This window comes from Cebus imitator, unplaced genomic scaffold, assembly GCF_001604975.1.
Source record: "Cebus imitator isolate Cc_AM_T3 unplaced genomic scaffold, Cebus_imitator-1.0 Scaffold63, whole genome shotgun sequence".
In the NCBI taxonomy this organism is placed as follows: domain Eukaryota; kingdom Metazoa; phylum Chordata; class Mammalia; order Primates; family Cebidae; genus Cebus; species Cebus imitator.
In genome coordinates this window covers 5089490-5109798 of record NW_016107378.1, presented here as the reverse complement: position 1 = coordinate 5109798, position 20309 = coordinate 5089490, and the positions used below count along the sequence as shown (strand labels likewise).

At 40.7% G+C, this 20309-nt stretch overlaps 1 protein-coding gene and 1 pseudogene across 1 annotated transcript in view; one reads left to right on the top strand and one right to left on the bottom strand.

Moving 5' to 3' along the window:
* Window positions 1-1911: 1911 nt before the first annotated feature.
* Window positions 1912-2774, bottom strand: LOC108305423 (annotated as a pseudogene).
* A 2626-nt stretch (window positions 2775-5400) lies between these two features.
* LOC108305414 (putative ankyrin repeat domain-containing protein 26-like protein) overlaps window positions 5401-20309 on the top strand; it is a 53503-nt gene continuing 38594 nt past the window's right edge. Inside the window, exons 1-3 of the mRNA XM_037739144.1 lie at window positions 5401-5662; window positions 16183-16297; window positions 16460-16633. Coding sequence (XP_037595072.1) covers window positions 5412-5662; window positions 16183-16297; window positions 16460-16633 — 540 coding nt within the window. The 5' untranslated portion in view covers window positions 5401-5411. The remainder of the gene's footprint in view (window positions 5663-16182; window positions 16298-16459; window positions 16634-20309) is intronic.

Genomic DNA, 20309 nt, shown 5'->3' with positions numbered 1-20309 from the left:
TTTGGTTGATTATTTCTCTGGATCATTACCTTTATATACTTCCAGTTCTGGCAAGTTTTAAAATTTCCTTTCAAATATATTAGGCATTCTGTGAATTCTTGTAACTTCTTAGTGATTTTACTTGTCTGCATTAAGTGTTTAAAATATATTATTTTTCTGAAAAGCAGAAAGATCAATAGTTGCATATATGAGTAAAATATTTTACATAGATTTTCTATGGTATATGTCACCACCTTATGAGGAATTCCAAGTTTTTTCATTTGAAACACCTCTCCCATCAATAGCCCATATTGTAATAATTTGTAGAATGTGATTACTTTTGCACCATTGTTAAATTAATTATATATTATGTACAATATGTCCTTTGTAGGGACATGGGTGAACTTGGAAACCATCATTCTCAGTAAACTGACACAAGAACAGAAAATCAAACACTGCCTGTTCTCACTCATAGGCGGGTGTTGAACAATGAAAACACATCGATACAGGGAGGGGAACATCACACACTGGGGTGTGTTGAGGGGGAGTAGGGGAGGGACTGCGGGGGGTAGGGAGTTGGGGAGGGAAAACATGGGGAGTAATGCCAGATGTAGGTGAGGGGGATGGAGGCAGCAAACCACATTGCCATGTATGTACCTATGTAACAATCCTGCATGTTCTTCACATGTACTCCAGAACCTAAAGTGCAATAATATATATTATATTATATATTATAATATATATAATATATTTTATTAATATATAATAATTTACTAATATATTATATATTATATATTACAATATATATTCATATATTATATATAATACATATATAATATATTATACATATATTTTATATATATATATACATATGAAATCTGTACCCTGGCTGTTACTCTTTCTCCATCCCTCCTTCCTCTAGCCCTGGCAATGGCTAATATACTTTCTGTGTTTATGTATTTACCTCTTCTGGACATGTCATAGAAATGGTATCATATAATATATAGTCTTTTGTGTCTTGTTTGCTCTGAGCATCATATTTTCAAAGCTCATTCATGTTGCAGCATGCAGCAGTGCTTCATTGCTTTTTATATTTGAATATTGCATTGTATGCATGGACCACTTTGTTTATTCATTCATCTTTTGATGAACATTTGGATTACTTTCCCTTTTCGGTTATTGTGAATACAGCTGTTATGGTAATTATCATACAGTAATTCCATTTAGCTTTTTGAGGAACTAGGCCTTCCAATTCCAAAATCACAATAATTTTGCAATAATTTAGTCTGATTCGTTGTTTTTGTTTATATATGACCATGACTTAGAAAAATGTTCACCAATTAAAAGAAGTATAGACAACAATTTCTGATACACGTTTCCCAGCTTCTATAATAGCTCAAATCTCAGTTTGAGTGGTGGTCCATTGACACTTCTCTGACTTCCTTCAGAAAAGTAATACATAAAGTCTTACTTCCAAAGCTAGGTAAAAAGTAACCAACTGAATTAAATCTGCCTTTCAGTGAAGTTTGGTTAGGTAACAAAGGCAATGACACTGAAGAAGTTAACTGAAATTTGGATAGATAGCACAGGAAATCTGAGTGGAACACCACTGTAGAACCCTATACACATAACGAGGCAGTAAAGTTTTCAGCAAAAATGCAACTACGCTTATTACCTAATAAGAATTCTCTCTCCCATGTGCATTTCACATACTAATGACTGTTTTGTGGTGGTGGGGTGGGTTTTCCCAGAGTTTTCTAATATCCTTTCTAGGGACATTTCCTGCCCCACACTGCAGGTTTTCAAGGATGCAAAGCTAGCTCACTCACTCTTCTCAAAGTGAGGTGCCAGGCCACCGAGCATGGGGTCGTTCAGCAGCTCTCAGGGCATGGGATCTGGCTTCTTCAAGTACCAGGAACAGTTGCCCTTGGGTCAACAACATCTGAGGCTGGCTTGCATGGTTTGCTCCACAAGCCTCCTCACTCCATTGTTTCCATTTTCATGGGGGTCCAAGGCTGGGATCTGGTGGCTGATACCTAGAAACAGTTCTTCAATATTAATAGCATTTTTTATCCTTGCCTCAACCAATGGTGGCACCTATGGATTCAGCATATTCCTCAGCAACCTTCAGGGGAAACTCCCTAATATCTGAGAGACGGCACTTGTTTCAGCAAGAACCATTAGGATGTTTTATGGATCGTATTCTTTCAGTTCTTCATTCCACTTCTTCAAGGTATGAAATGAATCCTGTTATCAGCTGCTGCCAATCCTCCATAGCACATGAACCAACGAATGAAACCGTTCCTGGCCGGCAGTGTCCCACACGAGGAAGTTGTGAAGGTCATTTCCACTGGGCGCCGCTTTGGTCATAAAAGATGCCTCAGGCCGGGCGCAGTGGTTCATGCTGTAATCCCAGCACTTTGGGAGGCAGAGGCGGGCCGATCACAAGGTCAAGAGATTGAGACCATCCTGGCCAACACGGCGAAACCCGGTCTCTACTAAAAAATACAAAAATCAGCTGGGAGTGGTGGCTCACAGCTGCAGTTCCAGCTACTCCGGAGGCTGAGGCAGGAGAATCACTTGAACCAGGGAGCTGCAGGTTGCAGTGAGCCAAGATTGCGCCATTGCACTCCAGCCTAGCAACAGAATGAGACTCTGTCTAAAAAAAAAAAAGCCTCAGTGGTAGGGCTGATGTTTTGGTAAAAGTGATCCTGAGTAAATCTACACACAATGCTTGATTTCCCAACGCCGGTGTCCCGGAGAACGCACACTTTATGCTCCCCTATAGCCGTCATGTGGTCAGGCCGGCAGGGGCTCAGCAATGTCCTTCAGGCCCCATCGGCATCTCCTGCCTGGGCCCCTCGCTGGTGCCACCCAACTTTTCATCTTAAAAGCCCTTTTCTACTGCAGTTATTTTCCCCAACTGCTGCATATTTATACCAGGGAAGAACTCTGATAGGGGCTGGTTGAAGCATAGGTGCATTCCTGGGCCAATCCCTCTGCCTCAGGTAATGAGGTGCAATGATTGGTTAGGTCTGCCTCAGTTGCTCATCCACCAAACGGAGAGGGGCTGGGCAATCACAAACAATGGCTATGATAATCCGCTACAGCCCGGATTGCCAGATCGTGGGAACTTTCCTCTTTCATAGTTCCACAGGGAGGACAGTTGGTTGGTATCAGGAGACTAAAAGGGGAGTAGGGTTTTCTGTGTTTCTCCTTGTTAATTTAGGACTAGGATTTCTTTGGGGGTTGAAAGTCAGCTTAGTTTCTAGGTAGAGATAGCTGATTCAGTGTATGCATCACCTGGCATGTCAGTGAAGCTTTGAGAGTAAAAAAAAAGTAAGAAGATTAAAAGAATATGTTAAAAAAAAAACTAGAAAAAATCAAGAGAAAGGAAATAAAAACATGTGAAATGAGGAAGTTGAAAAGCACATGGACATGTGGGAACTGACTTGGTTTTCCCTACCACTGGCCTAGGATTCAGTTTTCTCTGTCTGCTGGGAAATGCCTACTTTACACTGAAGAACCTCTAAATGGCACAGGAATTGGCACTTTCAGGCACTTCTGGAAGCAGTGGTAAAGGTAAGATTTGAAAAAGCAGAAAATCAGTTGGGTGTGGTGGCTCAGACCTGTGTAATTCCAACACTTTGGGAGGCCAAGGTGGGTGGATCACCTGAGGTCAGGAGTTCGAGACCAGTCTGGCCAAGATGATGAAACTCTGTCTCTACTAAAAATACAAAAAATTAGCCGGGTATGTGGCAGACGCCTATAATCCCAGCTATTCAGGAGGCTGAGGCAGAAGAATCCATTGAATCTGGGAGTCGGAGGTTGCGGTGAGCTGAGATAGCACCATTGCACTCAAGCCTGGGCAACAAAGAGGGAAAATCCATCAAAAAAAAAAAAAAAAAAAAAAGTCTCTGGCTTGGCAGACACCATGGATAGTGGGCCACAGGAGTGGCTTCTAGTTTTCTTCTGTCTCTCGCTTTTCTTTCTTTTTTCATTTTCTTTCTCTCTCTCTCTCTCTCTTTTTTTTTTTTTTTAGACAGGGTCTCCTTCCATCGCCCAGGCTGGAGTGCAGTGGTGTGACCCTCCGCCTCCCGGGTTGCCTCCTGAGTAGCAGGGACTGCAGGTGCCCTCCACCACATCTGGCTAATTTTTGTAGAGACGGGGTTTTCGCTGTGTTAGCCAGGCTGGTCTCGAACTCCTGAGCTCAGGTGATCCACCCGCCTCGGTCTCCCACGGTGCTGGGAGTACAGGCGTGAGCCACCGTGCCCGGCCGCTACTTTTCTTCTCATGCTCAGCTTCCAAGATGCCGACTGCCAGGGCTGTACTCGATGAGCAGAGGGTTATAGAAACCTTTTTTAGTCTCCCTTCGTGGTCGGTTTCCCCAAAGATACTGTACAAATACTGGATGTTCTTTAAAGGAACGCCCCATGATTGCCCTCCTGTAAAGCTCACAGTTGCTAAGCATCAGGGGATTGCGCCTCCAATCAGCGTGTTAGTGTCTTGCCCTTTTAAATAGAGCAGATGGCGCAGGATCCCCAGACGGCTGAGGAAAGCCTCTAATATGACTGAGATGAATGCAACCCCTGTCTCCTCCGACCGTCTTTCCTCCAGCAGCACCGACCCGGGGTCAGTCTCCGCTGAGGCGACCAGGCCTGGCTGCGGCGACAGTGGCTGAGTAGGGGTGGAACGGGCAGCTGGGCCCTATGCAGATGGCGGGACGCTGGGGCCAGCCGGCCCCGCTCTGAGCACAAGCCAGGGGCGCGGGCGCGGGAAGCCTTGCTGCGAGGGCCCGCTGGCCCTGCAGCGGGTGGCGAGCTGCCCACTCTGAGGTCCTCGGGTCTGAGCTCAGCAGCCCTGGCTCGCGCCCGAGCTGCAGCCGCGATTTGCACGGAGCTCCGCCAGCCAGAGAGTGTCTTCATGGGTGTTTCTCTGGGCGAGGCTTTCGGCATCCCAAGGTTCTCTAGCTGCTCTAGCCTCAGCCCTGTGTTCCCTCATGGGAACGCAGTCTTCACACATGACTGGCGCTAGAGTAGCTGGAACTTCAGGATGCCTTCCTGTCTCAGGGAATGTCCTGAAAACTCTGCCAACTCCCACTGACGTGGGATGGGAACGCAGACCTGGTGACAAGCTGTCATTGATGTTTCTGACACGTGGACCTTGCGCACGCACGCTGAGAACCGTTGGCCACCTGTCCGTTTTGCGCACGCGCAGTGACGGAGCTGTCAGAGGTGCGCATGCGCGGTCGGGCTTACCGGCTTTGCTTGGCGCGCTTTGGCTGCTTGGCTTCGCTTGTCACTGGCTCTGACTTTGGAAAGAGCGGAGTTTCCTGGTTGGAGGTGGTGGCTGACCAGAGTGGTTTGGTCTTATTGGGCCCCTGAGGCTGTGATAGGTGGAATGGTGCTGAGGTGGCTCTAATAACCTCCGCCATGAAAAGGATCTCTGGCTCCCGGGACCGGAAGGACCAGGGGCCTAGTGGCTTCTTCACCCGCTGGTGGAGGAGTGGCAGGGGTGATGTCGCCGAGTGCGATGACAGCCCCTTCGCCCAGCGTGGGTACGACATCCGAGGGAAACATCTCGGCAAGCTTCACAGAGCGGCTAGCCGGGGTGACGCCTTCAGGGTGCAGCTCATCCTTACGCGCGGGAACGTTGACTTGGATGAGAGAGACAAGAAGAAGAGGTGACAGGAGCTAGACTGGGGGCAGGGGCTGGGTTGAGGCGGGGTGTGGGAGAAGCGCCTCCTTCCCAGGGGAAGCGAGCCTTCCTGTCCCCAGGGCCCTTGCTTTTCTGCCTCAGCAGGCTCCAAGGCATCTGGCATAGGGAAACCTTGGAGAGGGAAATTAAGTCTATATAGCACTTTATCTTGAATGGACACATTTCAAAACATATATTACATATATTTATTTATTTTACTTTAGGTGTATGCTACATCCAGTGTTTCTCCCCATGTTATCCCTCCCCACCTCCCCCCTCCGTCCCTCCCCTAACCCCCCTAATTGCCCCCAGTGTGTGATGCTCTTCTCCCTGAGTCTATGTGTTCTCATTGTTCAACACCCACCTATGAGTGAGAACATGTGGTGTTTGGTTTTCTGTTCCTGTGTCAGTTTGCTGAGAATGATGGCTTCCAGATTCATCCAAGTGCCTACAAAGGACACAAACTCATCGTTTTTTTATGGCTGTGTAGTATTCCGCGGTGTATATGTACCACATTGTCTTTGTCCAGTCTATCATTGACCGGCATTTGGGTTGGTTCCAGGTCTTTACTATTGTACACAGGGCTGCAATGAACATACATGTGCATGTGTCTTTATAGTAGAACGATTTATAGTTCTTTGGGTATATACCCAGTAATGGGATTGCTGGGTCAAATGGAATTTCTATTTCTAGATCCTTGAGAAATTGCCACACTGTCTTCCACATGGTCGAACTAATTTACACTCCCACCAACTGTGTAGGAGTGTTCCTATTTCTCCACATCCCTTCCAGCATCTGCTGTCTCCAGATTTTTTAATGATCGCCATTCTAACTGGCATGCGATGGTATCTCAATGTGGTTTTGATTTGCATTTCTCTAATGACCAGTGATGATGAGCATTTTTTCATGTTTCTTGGCCTCGTATATGTCTTCTTTTGAAAAATGTCTGTTCATATCTTTTGCCTACTTTTGAATGGGTTTGTGTTTTTCTTGTAAATCTGTTTTAGTTCTTTGGAGATTCTGGATATAAGTCCTTTGTCAGATGGGTAGATTGCAAAAACTTTTTCCCATTCTTTTGTTTGCTGATTCACTCTAATGATTGCTTCGTTTGCTGTGCTTCTAGAAGCTGTGAAGTTTAATTGGATCCCATTTGTCTATTTTGGCTTTTGTTGCCAATGCTTTTGGTGTTTTAGCCATGAAGTCCTTGCCGATGCCTATGTCCTGAAAGGTTTTGCCTAGGTTTTCTTCTAGGGCTTTTATGATGTTAGGTCTTATGTTTAAGTCTTTAATCCATCCGGAGTTAATTTTAGTGTAAGGAGTCAGGAAGGGGTGCAGTTTCTGCTTTCTGCACATGACTAGCCAGTTTTCCCAACACCATTTGTTAAAGGTGGAGTCCTTTCCCCATTGCTTGTTTTTGTCATGTTTGTCAAAGATCACATGGTTGTAGATTTGTTGTGTTGCCTCCCAGGCCTCTGTTCTGTTGCATTGGTCTATGTCTGTTTTGGTCCCAGTACCATGCTGTTTTGATTAGTGTAGCCTTGTACTATAGTGTGAAGTCAGGTAGCATGATGCCTCCAGCTTTGTTCTTTTTGCTTAGAATTGACTTGGCTATGTGGGCTCTCTTTTGGTTCCATATGAAGATTAAAGTGTTTTTTCCAGTTCTGTGAAGAGGGTCATAGGTAGCTTGCTGGGGATAGCGTTAATCTATAGATTACTTTGGGCAGTATGGCCATTTTCACGATACTAATTCTTCCTAACCATGAGCATGGAATGTTTTTCCATCTGTTTCTGCCCTCTGTTTATTTCGTTGAGCAGTGGTTTGTAGTTCTCCTTGAAGAGGTCCTTTACATCCATTGTTAGTTGTATTCCTAGGTATTTTATTCCCTTTGTAGCAATTGTGAATGGGAGTTCGCTCTTGATTTGGCTCTCTGTTTATCTGATACTGGTATATAGGAATGCCTGTGATTTCTGCACACTGATTTTGTATCCTGAGACTTTACTGGAGTTGCTTATCAGTTTGAGAAGATTTTGGGCTAAGACGATGGGGTTGTATAGATATACAATCATGTCGTCTGCAAATAGAGACAGTTTGACTTCCTCCTTTCCTATTTGAATACGCTTTATTTGTTTTTCTTTCCTGATTGCTCTGGCTAGAACTTCCAGTTCTATATTGAATAGGAGTGGTGAGAGAGGGCATCCTTGTCTAGTGCCAGATTTCAAAGGGAATTCTTCCAGCTTTTGCCCATTCAGTATGATATTGGCTGTAGGTTTATCATAAATGGCTTTTTATCATTTTATGATACATTCCCTTGATACCTAGTTTATTGAGAGTTTTTAGTGCTGTTGAATTTTGTCAAAGGCCTTCTCTGCATCTATTGAGATAATCATGCGGTTTTTGTCTTTTGTTCCATTTATGTGATGGATTACGTTTATGGATTTGCGTATGTTGAACCAGCCTTGCATCCCCGGGATGGAGCCTACTCGATTGTGATGGATAAGCTTTTTGATGTGCTGTTGCAATTGGTTTGTCAGTATTTTATCGGCGATTTTTGCATTGATTTTCATCATGGATATTTTCCTGAAGTTTTCTTTTTTAGTTGAGTGTCTGCCTGGTTTTGGTATCAGTGTTGGTCTCATAAAATGAATTAGGGAGGATTCCCTCCTTTTATATTGTTTGATACAGTTTTAGAAGGGATTTACAGTTTTACAGCTCCTCTTTGTACATCTGGTAGAATTCGGCTGTGAACCCATGTGGACCTGGACATCTTTGGTTGGCAGGCTATTGATTGCTGCCTCTACTTCAGTCCTTGTTATTGGTCTGTTCAGGGTTTCAACTTCCTCCTGGTTTAGTCTTGGTAGAGTACAAGTGTCCAGGAATTTAACCATTTCTTCCTGGCGTACTGGTTTATGTGCATAGAGTTGTTTGTAGTAATCTCTGGTGGTAGTTTGTATTTCTGTGGGATCAGTGGTGACGTCCCCTTTACCTTTTTTTATTGCATCTATTTGAGTCTTCTCTCTTTTCTTTTTTATTAATCTGGCTAGTGGTCTGTCTATTTTGTTGATCTTTTCAAAAAAAAATCTCCTGGCTTTATTGATTTTTTTGAAGGGTTTTTTTTGTGTCTCTATTTCCTTCAGTTCGGCTCTGATCTTAGTTATTTCTTGTCTTCTGCTAGCTTTGGAGTTTTTTGATCTTCCTCCTCTAGGTCTTTCAATTTCGATGATAGGGTGTCAATTTTAGATCTTTCCTTGTTTCTCATGTGGGCATTTATTGCTATAAATTTTCCTCTTGACATTGCTTTAAAGGTGTCCCAGAGATTCTGGTAAGTTGTGTCTTCGTTCTGATTGGTTTTCAATGACATATTTATTTCTGCCTTCATTTAATTTTTTATCCAGTTGACACTCAGAAGCAAGTTGTTCAGTTTCCACGTGTTGGTGTGGGTTTCAATACGTTTCTTAATCCCGAGTTCTCATCTGATTGCGCCGTGGTCTGATAGACTGTTTGTTATGATTTCCATTCTTCTCCATTTGCTGAGGAGTGATTTGCTTCCAATGATGTGCTCAATTTTAGAGGAAGTGCAATGTGCTGAGAAAAATGTATATTCTGTGGATTCGGAGTGGAGCGTTCTGTATATGTCTATTAGGTCTGCTTGGTCCAGCTCTGCATTCAAAGTGTTGGATGATGTTGTTAATTTTGTGTCTCATTGATCTGTCTTATATTGACAATGGAGTGTCAAAGTTTCCAACTATTATTGTGTGGGAGTCTAAATCTTGTTTTAGGTCGTTCAGGAGTTGCTTTATGTATCGGGTTGCTCCTGTGTTGGGTGCTAATGTATTTAGGATAGTTAGCTTTTCTTGATGGTTTGATCCTTTTACCATTAAGTAGTGCCCTTCTTTGTCTCTTTTGACCTTTGTTGGTTTGACGTCCATTTTATCAGAGATGAAGATTGCAACTCCTGTTTTTTTTTTGCTCTCCATTTGCTTGGCAAATCTTTTTCCATCCCTTTATTTTTAGTCTATGTGTGTCTTCGTATGTGAGATGGGTTTCCTGAATACAGCACACCAATGGGTCTTCAATTGTTGTCCAGTTTGCCTGTCCTTGTTTTTTGATTAGGGCGTTTAGGCGGTTTACATTCAATGTTACTATTGTTATATGTCAATTTGATCCTGCCATTTTGTTACTGGCTTGTTTTCTTTTCCGTTAGTTGACTCATTTTCTTCATTGCATTTTTGCTCTTTGCCAACTGGTTTGCTTTTGCAGTGGCTGGTACTTGCTCCTTTCCATGCTTATTGTTTCTTTCAGGAGCTCTTGTAGGTCAGGTCTGGTAGTGTCAAAATCTCTCAGTAATTGCTTGTCCATAAAGGATTTTATTTCTCCATCATTTATGAAGCTTAGTTTGGCTAGATGAGAAATTCTGGGTTGAAAGTTCTTTTCTTTAAGGATGTTGAATATTGGCCCCCACTCTCTTCTGGCTGTGAGTCTGATTGGCTTCCCTTTGTGGGTAACCCGACTTTTCTCTCTGGCTGCCCTTAGCATTTTTTCCTTCATTTCAACCCTGGTGAATCTGACGATTATGTGCCTTGGAGTTGCTCTTCTTGAGAAATATCTTTGTGGAGTTCTCTGTATTTCTTGAATTTGAATGTTGGACTGCCTTGCTAGGCTTGTGAAGTTCTCCTGGATAATATCCTGGAGGGTGTTTTCCAGCTTGGACTCATTCTCCCCATCATATTCAGTTACACCGATCAAGTGTAGATTAGGTCTTTTCACATAATCCCATATTTCTTGGAAGCTTTGTTCATTTCTTTTCACTCTTTTTTTCTGTTGTCTTGCCTTCTCTTTTTATTTCATTGAATTGATCTTCAATCTCTGATATCCTTTCTTCTGCTTGATTGATTCGGCTATTAAAACTTGTGTTTGCTTCACATACTTCTCGTGCTGTGTTTTTCAACTCCATCAAGTTGTTTATGTTCTTCTGTAAGCTGGTTATTCTAGTTAGCATTTCGTCTAACCTTTTTTCAAGGTTTTTGATTTCTTTGCATTGAGTTAGAACGTGTTCCTTTAGCTCAGAAAAGTTTATTATCCACCTTCTGAAGCCTGTTTCTGTCAATTCACCTCGCTCTTTCTCAGTTATGTTGTGTTCCTGTGTTGAGGAGTTATGATCCCTTGAAGGAGAAGAGGTGTTCTGGTCTTTAATGATTTCATCTTTTTTGCACTGGTTTTCCCCCCATCTTTGTGGATTTACCTGGCTGTTGTTGTCAGGGAGCTGCTTGATGAGGTTGCTTATCTGCCTGTGGAGGCGCTACTGGGTTTCTGGGGACTTCTTCAGGTTACTAGGGAAGCTTCCTGTGTCTTTTTGTTTATACTGGGAGATTAGGCCCGCCTCTTCTGCTGACCTGTATGCGCTGCTGGTTGGTCAAGAATGCTGTCCTGTTGCTACACAGGCTTCCTGTGTTTTTTGTTAAAACCTGTAGCCCAGTCCCACCCCTCTAATAGTGGGTTGTGTCCTTCCTCCACTGGGCTAGATAGATCATTCAGGGTTCAGCTCAGACTGTGGCACTGGTTGTGCAACTGGCTAGAGTCAGAGCTTCAGCCCTCTGGAGTTTGTGGGGGAGGGTAGGGACCTGCCCAGCTGCACCCTGCCTTCTCCTCCTTTTCAGCTTCTTCTCTCTCCAGTCATGGGGTAGGGGCCCACTGCGCTGCTCTGTCTGTCCTCCCACTTACAGCTTCCTGTGTCTCCAGGTGGAGGTAGAGGGTGATAGCTCAGTTCACAGGCTCTCCTGGCTGGCTTTTGGGCTTATGCATCAGTTTAGGTCTGGGCACCGATCCAGGACACCGTCCTGGATTATTATTGAACTCCGTGCTTGTAATTCCCGGTGCTTGACCGGCAAAGATCCCCTGTTCTGTGTATTGCTGAGGCTTTGGGGGAAGTGCTGTATCTGGACCAGAGTGCCAGAGGCGGAGCCTCTGACTTGCCGGTCAGATGCACTTTCTGGGTGAAGCAGCACCCCTCCCTGCCTCACTCTGCCTTGCCTGGGCTTTGCTCACTGTAGAACCAGACCCATTGAAATGCCCCTGGTACCTCGGTTGGAGCTAGGAGATCTCAGGATTTCTGCATCTCTCTCACTGGGTGTTGTGCATCAGAGTTGTGTCTATTCGGCCATCTTGGAGAGTCCTATATATATATTTTTTGAGATGGAATTTTGCTCTTGTTACCCACGCTGGAGTGCAGTGGTGCAATCTTGGTTCACTGCCGCCTCTGCCTCCAGGGTTCAAGTGATTTTCCTGCCTCAGCCTCCTGAGTAGCTGGGATTACAGGCGCGTGCTACCATGCCTGGCTAATTTTTGTATTTTTACTAGAGATGGGGTTTCACCATGTTGGCCAGGCTTGTCAGGAATTCCTGACATCAGATGATCCACTCGCCTCAGCCTTTCAGAGTGCTAGGATTACAGGCGTAAGCCACCGTGCCTGGCCAACATAATGTTATATACGCTATGAACAGGTGCATAAGGAGAGCAATAATTCCCATGATATTTCAACTTCTGGGCTAAAAATTCTTCAGATTATATCTAATATTTATTTTTATATCAATGTACACCTATGTAAATACGTTCTTCCCTGAGGAATCTTAGAAGGAAACTTTGAAGTGGAAAATGGTTCCTGTTCTTGAGTAGGAAGATTCATTTTTCTCAAGATGTGAGCTCTTTGTCTATCAACTTTACATAAACCAAATAAAAATATCAAAGTTTTAACATTTTAAAATTAAACTTGTCTTTTACTATTGTGATGACATTAAAAATTCTTTTTGTAGTGAGGTGAGAATGACTTGCCTTTCTGTATACAAAATGTGCTATTAGTTTCCACAAATTGTTTTTTAATAGCTGAAAAGACAGATAAATGAATGAAACAGAATAGAAGATCTACAATTGCCCAAATAGTGTGCATAATCCCAGCTCACACCTGTAATTCCAGCATTTTGGGAGGCCAAGGCAGGTGGATCACTTGAGGTTGGGAGTCTGAGACCCTGACCAACACAGAGAAACCTGATTTCTACTAATAATACAAAAATTAGCTGGGCATGGTGGTGCATGCCTATAAACCCAGCTACTCAGGAGGCTGAGACAAAATCGCTTGAACCTGGAGATGGAGGTTGCGGTTAGCCGAGATTGTACCATTGCACTCCAGCCTGGACAAGAGTGAAACTCTGTCTCAAAAAGAAAAAAAGAATTGCCCAAATACATGTAAGCATTTAGAGCTTGATAATGGTGACATTTCAGATTAGTAGGAAGAGGTGAATTATTTGTAAATTATGTGGCTGCTGTTTGGATAAAACTTAACTAGAGTTTTATGTCACAAAAATAAATTCCTGATGAAATATAGATCAAACATTTTAAATATACAAAATAGGGAAAGTACCAAAAGAAGACACACATGCATATTTCTACAAATACATTTTTATGTTGACAAAACCTTCCTAAGAACTTCACAAGCAAGCATTCTAAAGGTTGATTTAGCAAAATAAAACTTAAAACACTCTATATAAGAAAGACAACTTACTTGCAAAATATTTACAACATATACATATAATACTCACATCAGATGAAATATGTATCTTCATGTTACAGATAATTCAAATCAACAAGAAAATAATTCTAAATTTGGGCAAAGTACTTTTTTTGCAGATCTGTAAGTGACCTATATACATAAGAAAAAAATACTTAATGTTTCTTATAGGAGAAGGAATTCATGTTAAAAGAGAAATAAAATACTGTTTCCTATCCACAAAGTTTGTGAGGATGAAGACAGTGGTACTTGTATAACTGCTTCAAGTTTAAGTTGCTAATGATTTTTCAAAAAGAGAATTTGGTGGTAAGCACCACATTTAAAAAACATATATGCCCTTTACTCATCAATTCCATTATGCTGAAATATCTGTAAATAAAGATACATCCAATTTGTTTTTCTCATTACTGCTTAAAACCTCAATGTATTAAGAAGAACACATATGGTGGATTTTAGAACTAAATTTCAGTGCATCCGTAGGATGGAATAGTAACCGTTGAAGGTGTGACTAGATACAGACTTATTTTGACTTACGAAGATGTACTTTACTATACCAAGTGAGAAAAAATTGTTTTGATTGTACATACACACATACTATACCCCTGTTTTAGCTGAAAATATGTACCAAATGTGATTACATTTATTTCTGGGCATTTGTACTATAAGTAACTTTTTTTTCTTATCTGTGATTTCTGCAATGAGCATGTATAAAAGTTATAGTAAAAGCTTGTTATTAATGAAATAATCTTTGGGAAAGTAGAATATATGAGATTTGCTCAGATAAAAATAATTTCTCACTTTCTTTTTGTAGTTTGGTCTCTTCAGGGAACTTTTAGCCTCTTCTGGAGAAGGGGAATCATTTTGTCTGTGCTTAAAAGTTTTATTATGAATACATTTTCATTATATAAATATGTTTTAATTATATATAGATTTACTACATATAGGCAAAAAATAGATGAAAATTTTAGTTCAGTTATGTTTTTATGAAAATAAAAATAGCAAATATAAGTGATTATTACTATTGTAAAAGTATTGCTTTATTTTCTGGGAGTTTTCTTTTAAAATGTTGAACTCCCCAACTGTATTTTTCCATTTTTTGTTTTTATAAAAAAGTTTTTTTTGAGGCAGGCTCTTACCCAGGCTGGAGTGCAGTGGCACAATTATGGCTCACTGCAGCCTCGACCTCCTGTGCTCAAGTGATCCTCTCCTCAGCCTCCTGAGGAGCTGGGGCTGCCGGTGTGCACCACTATGCCTGGTTAATTTTTGTACTTTTTGTAGAGACAGGGTTTCACCATGTTGTCCAGGCATAGTCTCAAACTCCTGCACCCAAGCAATCCTCCCACCTTGGCCTCCCAAAGAGCTGGAATTACAGACATGAGGCACCATGCACAGCCTCTATTCTTTCAGTTGATTTATTCATCAAACATAAGCTGAATACCTGTTATGTAGCACACATATATTACTATCTTTCAGGACCCTTTTGTCCTTAAAACTTCATATTTACCTGCCCAGTTTGAGCAAGCTGAGAGATTTAATATTGGAGTATTAGAACTTAGTCTCAATTGAAGCTTTTCCTCCCTCCTTTCAAACAAAAGCACTTGTGAAGATAGAAAATAGAAAAATAAAACTTTTCTTTTTGAGATGGAGTCTCTGTCCCCCAAACTGGAGTGCAATGGTGTGATCTTGGCTTGCTGCAACCTTTGCCTCCTGGTTTCAAGTGATTCTCTTGCCTCAGCTTCCAGAGTAGCTGGGATTACAGGTGTGTGCCACCATACCTGGCTAAATTTCGTATTTTTAGTGGAGATGGGATTTTGCCATGTTGGCCAGGCTGGTCTCAAACTCCTGACCTCGGGTAATCCACCCACCTCGGCCTCCCAAAGTGCTGGGATTATAGGCATGAGCCACCATGACTGGCTGCAAAATATAATTTTTAACTGCCCTTTTGAAAATTTATAACAGTTTTAATCGTGAATATTAATCATTGGAAGTGCCTAATTTACATTCATTCTATAAATCTAAATAGAAAATAAGCTATACTCTTTCATTTGAATTCTGAGTTTCTTTTGGCTTAAAGTGTTTTTTTGAAAATCAAAGTAAGAATGAGTTTGTTTTAAACATTTGTTGTCATCTTCATTTTCAGTCCTCTTGTTCTATAGTACTTTTGAGAACTAAAATTTATTTAAATGCAATTTATCTGACTAGAACTCCCCTAGATGTGGTCGTATACATCAATTCTACTTACCGCAAGGCATGGTGGATTGTGTGATACCCTATCATTTTGTATCTCAATAAGAGAATTATTTAAATGTGGCCAATTTTAGTTGTAATAAGTCAAGAATTATAAGTGGGATTCTAATGTTAGAGATGTGAAAATATGAGCAAATGAGCAACTTAGAATTATCAAAAGACAATGTTACCTCTCATGTTTAAACATACCTCAAAGTAGATATAATTGTATCATTTTACTTAACTAAAACCTTGTCTTTGTTAAGTATTAGCATTAGTAATAATTATAATATCTAACAAATATTAAGGTGTTATTTGCGCTAGGAACTGTTCTCAATACTTTGCATAGAGTCTCATGGAAGCATCAAAATAGTGTCCTGTGAGACAGTCAATATTTTTAACCCCCATTTTATTAATTAGGAAATTGAGGCAAGAAAGAGTAAGTAATAGGTAGGTAATGACAGAGTTTAAAGTAGGACTCCCATCCAATTTGAACTGAATCCAAAGGCGAAAGTATTTCTATTGAAATAGGCTGCTCTTTATGTAGTGAGTAATAATAGGGGGTAAAAAGTATGATTGCCTCACAAAAAATTAAATATTTGTTTGGAAGGTAGAGAAATCACATGCTACTCAATGTTTATAATTACATAGATGATTTTATGTGTTCAGATGATTTTATGTTTTCAGATAGTTTCCTAAAAATGTTGTCTCCCTTTCACAGGACTGCTCTGCATTTGGCCTGTGCCAATGGCCATGCAACAGTGGTAGCTTTTCTGGTGAACAGCGGATGTCAACTTAATGTCTTTGATGACAAAAACAGGACACCTCTGGTAAAGGTACGTAGTAGCCAATGATTTCAGCATGAGATGGATTTGGTACAAATACATAGAATAAAATACAATTCATCTTGTTTAAGCATAACTCATTGGTGAAAGTTGTGGAATGCTTATTTTGAGCTCCTAGAATTTACAATCTATTATTTGGTCTAATACTGACAGGCAGTACAATGCCAGAAAGAGGAATGTGCGACTACTTTGCTAAAACACAGCGCTGACCCAGATCTTCCAGATGTCTATGGCAATACTGCCCTACATTATGCTGTCTACAATGAGGATATCCCGATGACAAAAAAACTGCTTTTGCATCATGCCAATATTGGATTAGCAAACAAGGTATAGATTAACCAACTTTATTTTCAAAATATTTGAAATGCATTGGTTGCATTGACTGATGTATGACTCAGTTTTTCATGTTTGGAATCTCCGACATAACCTAAATAAAAATATTTGGAAATAATTATAAAACTTTAAATATTGATACTTTTAAAGATGCATTAGAGGGTACATCTTTTTTATGTATGGTAAACAATTTTGAAAACACCAAATTTGTAAAAGGTAATCCTTTTTAATTTTTTTCTCCCAGGTTTTTTTTTTTTCTAATTAGTATATAATAATCCTGGAAAGTAGAATTTGCACTGGAATTAGGCTTTATCTTAAAGTGCCAAGAAAACTAAAACATTTTAAATAAACAGAAATCTTGATGCTCGTGACAAGCTCCTACATAGAGTAATATATGTGAAAATGATTTGACTCTCAGTGGTGGGGCTTAAGAGGGAAAAATGGAAAGGGAAAGGAAAGCAATCAGAAATATGCAGGCCAATTTGGAAATTAGGTAATTGAGGGAAAAGACCAAGAAGATTTTTTGCTGTTTTTTGCTTTTGTTTGCTTCTTTGTTTCCGGTTTATGTGTCTAGACAAGATTCTTTTCAGCTTTGAGGATTATAGTTTTCAGTGTGGGAGACAGTTAATGAGTTGTACACTTGTCTAGAGATAAATTTTAGGAGGACTGTGAGGAAACCAGATTGGCTGTAAATATTGGTGATGAAGTGGGAAACCCTCAAGCAAGTAATTAACCGACTTATCCTATTCTGGCAGAAACAGCCACTTAGATAAATGTCTAAACGCTGTTCTCAAATCCAGACTGTCTTGAGGATATGGTGGGAGATTAGGAGTTTATATATAGCAAAGTAAAGTTGGATTTTGAGTTTACTAGTCCCTATTCTTCTTCTACCCAAACAAATTACGTAGAGTTTTCAGTAAATAACTGTCTCTTACCCTTTCCTCTTTTTGGCCAAATCCTCAAAGAAAAAGGTAATTTGTCATGTGGTGAGACATGACGGAAGTAATTGTCGATTGGACTAGTTCTCAGCTAGAATTGTGCATAACCGTAATCTAGGGAAATTTTTTAAAAATCTACAAAGCTAACCTCTCCTCTGATGATTTTGATATAGTAAATCTAATAAAGTCTAGACATGTATGTTTAAAAATATTTCCTTGGAGCCAGGCACGGTGAGATATGGCTGCAGTCCCAGCCACTCAGGGGGCTGAGGTAGGGGTATTGCTTGAGCCCAGGAGTTTAAATCCAACCTGGTCAACATAGTAAGACCCCGTCTCTGACTAAATAACAGCAAGTTCCTCAGAATTCTGATACATGCCTGGTTAAGAATCACTAAATAGATAAGTGTAATATATAAATTACCATCTCCCAAAACTCTTCTAGAGTTAAGAAATCTCTAGAAAAGTAGGCGTTTGATAGGTACTACTTTAGATTTTTCCTTTTCAATAATATTAGCCCATTTTTCTTTACCTTTGTGGTTGGGAAGCTAAAAGAAATATTACTGGCAATAGATAGCACATTTTCCTTCCTGCCATTAATTATTCACTGCCATTCAGAGAGTCTTTATAAATTTGCTCTGGGTAGTCTTTCTTTTTTTAAATTTTTTTGAGACAGGATCTTGCTCTGTCACCTAGGCTGGACTACAGTGGCACAATCACAGCTCAGTGCAGCCTCAACCTCCAGGAGCTCAAGTGATCCTCCTACCTTAGCCTCCTGAGTAACTGAGGCTACAAACATATACCATCATGCCAAGCCAATTTTTAATTTTTTTATAAATACAGGGTTTCACTATGTTACCCAGGCTGGCCTCAAACTCTGTGCTCAAAGAGTCCCGCATCAGCTTCCAAAAGCGCTGGGATTAAAGATATGAGCTACTGCACTCAGCCTGGGAAGTATTTCACTAAGTGGAGGCTGACCCCTTCAGGACTTCACATCTCTTTGTTAACATTCATGTGATTAGGTCAATAAATCTTTATTACCAGTGGAGTTTCCTCAATTAGAATTGTAGCAAATTCTAAACCTCTTTTTCATTGAAGCTGTATTATGGGCTATATCATTGTGTCTGTTCATAGAGTTTAGGCATAATCAGGATGACAGTTTTAAACCCTGAAAACCATGAAGTTACTAAGAGTACAGGCAGAATTTTTTTTAACAATTCAGTTTCATCATTCCTATGAACTAAATATTTGGTTGACAATCTCAGAAAACTACTTACTAATAGATTTTAAATGAATAAATGTTATAAAAATTATTGAAATGGGTACTGTGAATCTTAGAAGCAAATTTTATTACATGCTGGGGATGGCTTTTTGGTGAAACATCCAAAACCAAAGAAAGAAAATAGTTTACATGCAAATACCTGCTTTATGCACAACCATGTGGTAACATATCCACGGCAAGTTAAAAAATGTAAGGGCTACGGTCTAAATGTGGCCCATAGGTATGTTTCACTTGCCTTCATAAATTGTGTCAACATGTAAAATTTAGGAGACTAATACATAAATCTGGATTTTAGGCTTCTCTTAAGCATCAAATCTGGTGTCCCTTGAGCTCATATCACTGTTTGGTCTGTTGAGCAGAGGTTGCCCCTTTCTGTGAGGCCTGTGTTCTCTAGTTTGCCGTGGTGCCCATCTAGGCACCTCACTTAGGCCTCCCCCTTTGCCCTTGTAAGCATTTGACAACTCTCATCTTATAGTATATTTTGATAAAGATGTCAAGGCTTTCAAGACAGTTTCTATTTGTTTATAATATATAATCTATATTTTATATAAATCCCTTAGCATTGGGCTTGAATTCTAAAATTTAGAAGTTTTTAAAAAACTGATAAATTCTATATTCTTTTTATTTATGGTACATATTCTTTATATTTAATGTAAGATAACTCTTATTGTTTATATTTGCCATAAATAAGCACCTTCTCATTAGCATGCCAGTAAGTCCTTCTAGCTGGATATGTTATGCATATTGCAGACAACATTATATCTTTCTCCTCAGCATCATTCCTTAGAAATGCAAGTGATTTAGTGACTTCCATCATGATAGGGATAGATAGATCAGTAGGAGAACTTTTAATGATAAGTCATTGTATTTTTATTTCTGATTCCTATTTTTTCCTAAAATAAAATGTAAAAAAAAGTGCCGGGATTACAGGCATAAGCCACCGCCCCAGCCAAAACTGAATTTTAAAAGTAGATTTGAGGCTGGGCATAGTGACTCACGCTATAATCCCAGGACTTTGGGAGGCCGAGGTGAGTGATCACCTGAAGTCAGGAGTTCTAGACCAGCCTGACCGGCATGGTGAAATCCCGTCTCTACTAAAAATACAAAATTAGCCAGGCGTGGTGGCACATGCCAGTAGTGCCAGCTACTTGGGAGGGTGAGACAGGAGAATTACTTGAACCCCGGGAGGCGGAGATTACAGTGGGCCAAGATCCTATCATTGCATTCCAGCCTGGGTGGCAGAGCGAGACTCCATCTCCAAAAAATAAAAATAATAAAAAATAATAAAAAAAATAAAGGCCGGATGTAGTGGCTCACGCCTGTAATCTCAGCACTTTGGGATGCCAAGGTAGGCAGATTACCTGAAGTCAGGAGTTTGAAACCAAACTAGCCAACATGTTGAAACCCCGTCTTTACTAAAAATATAAAAATTAGCTGGGTGTGGTGGCAGGCA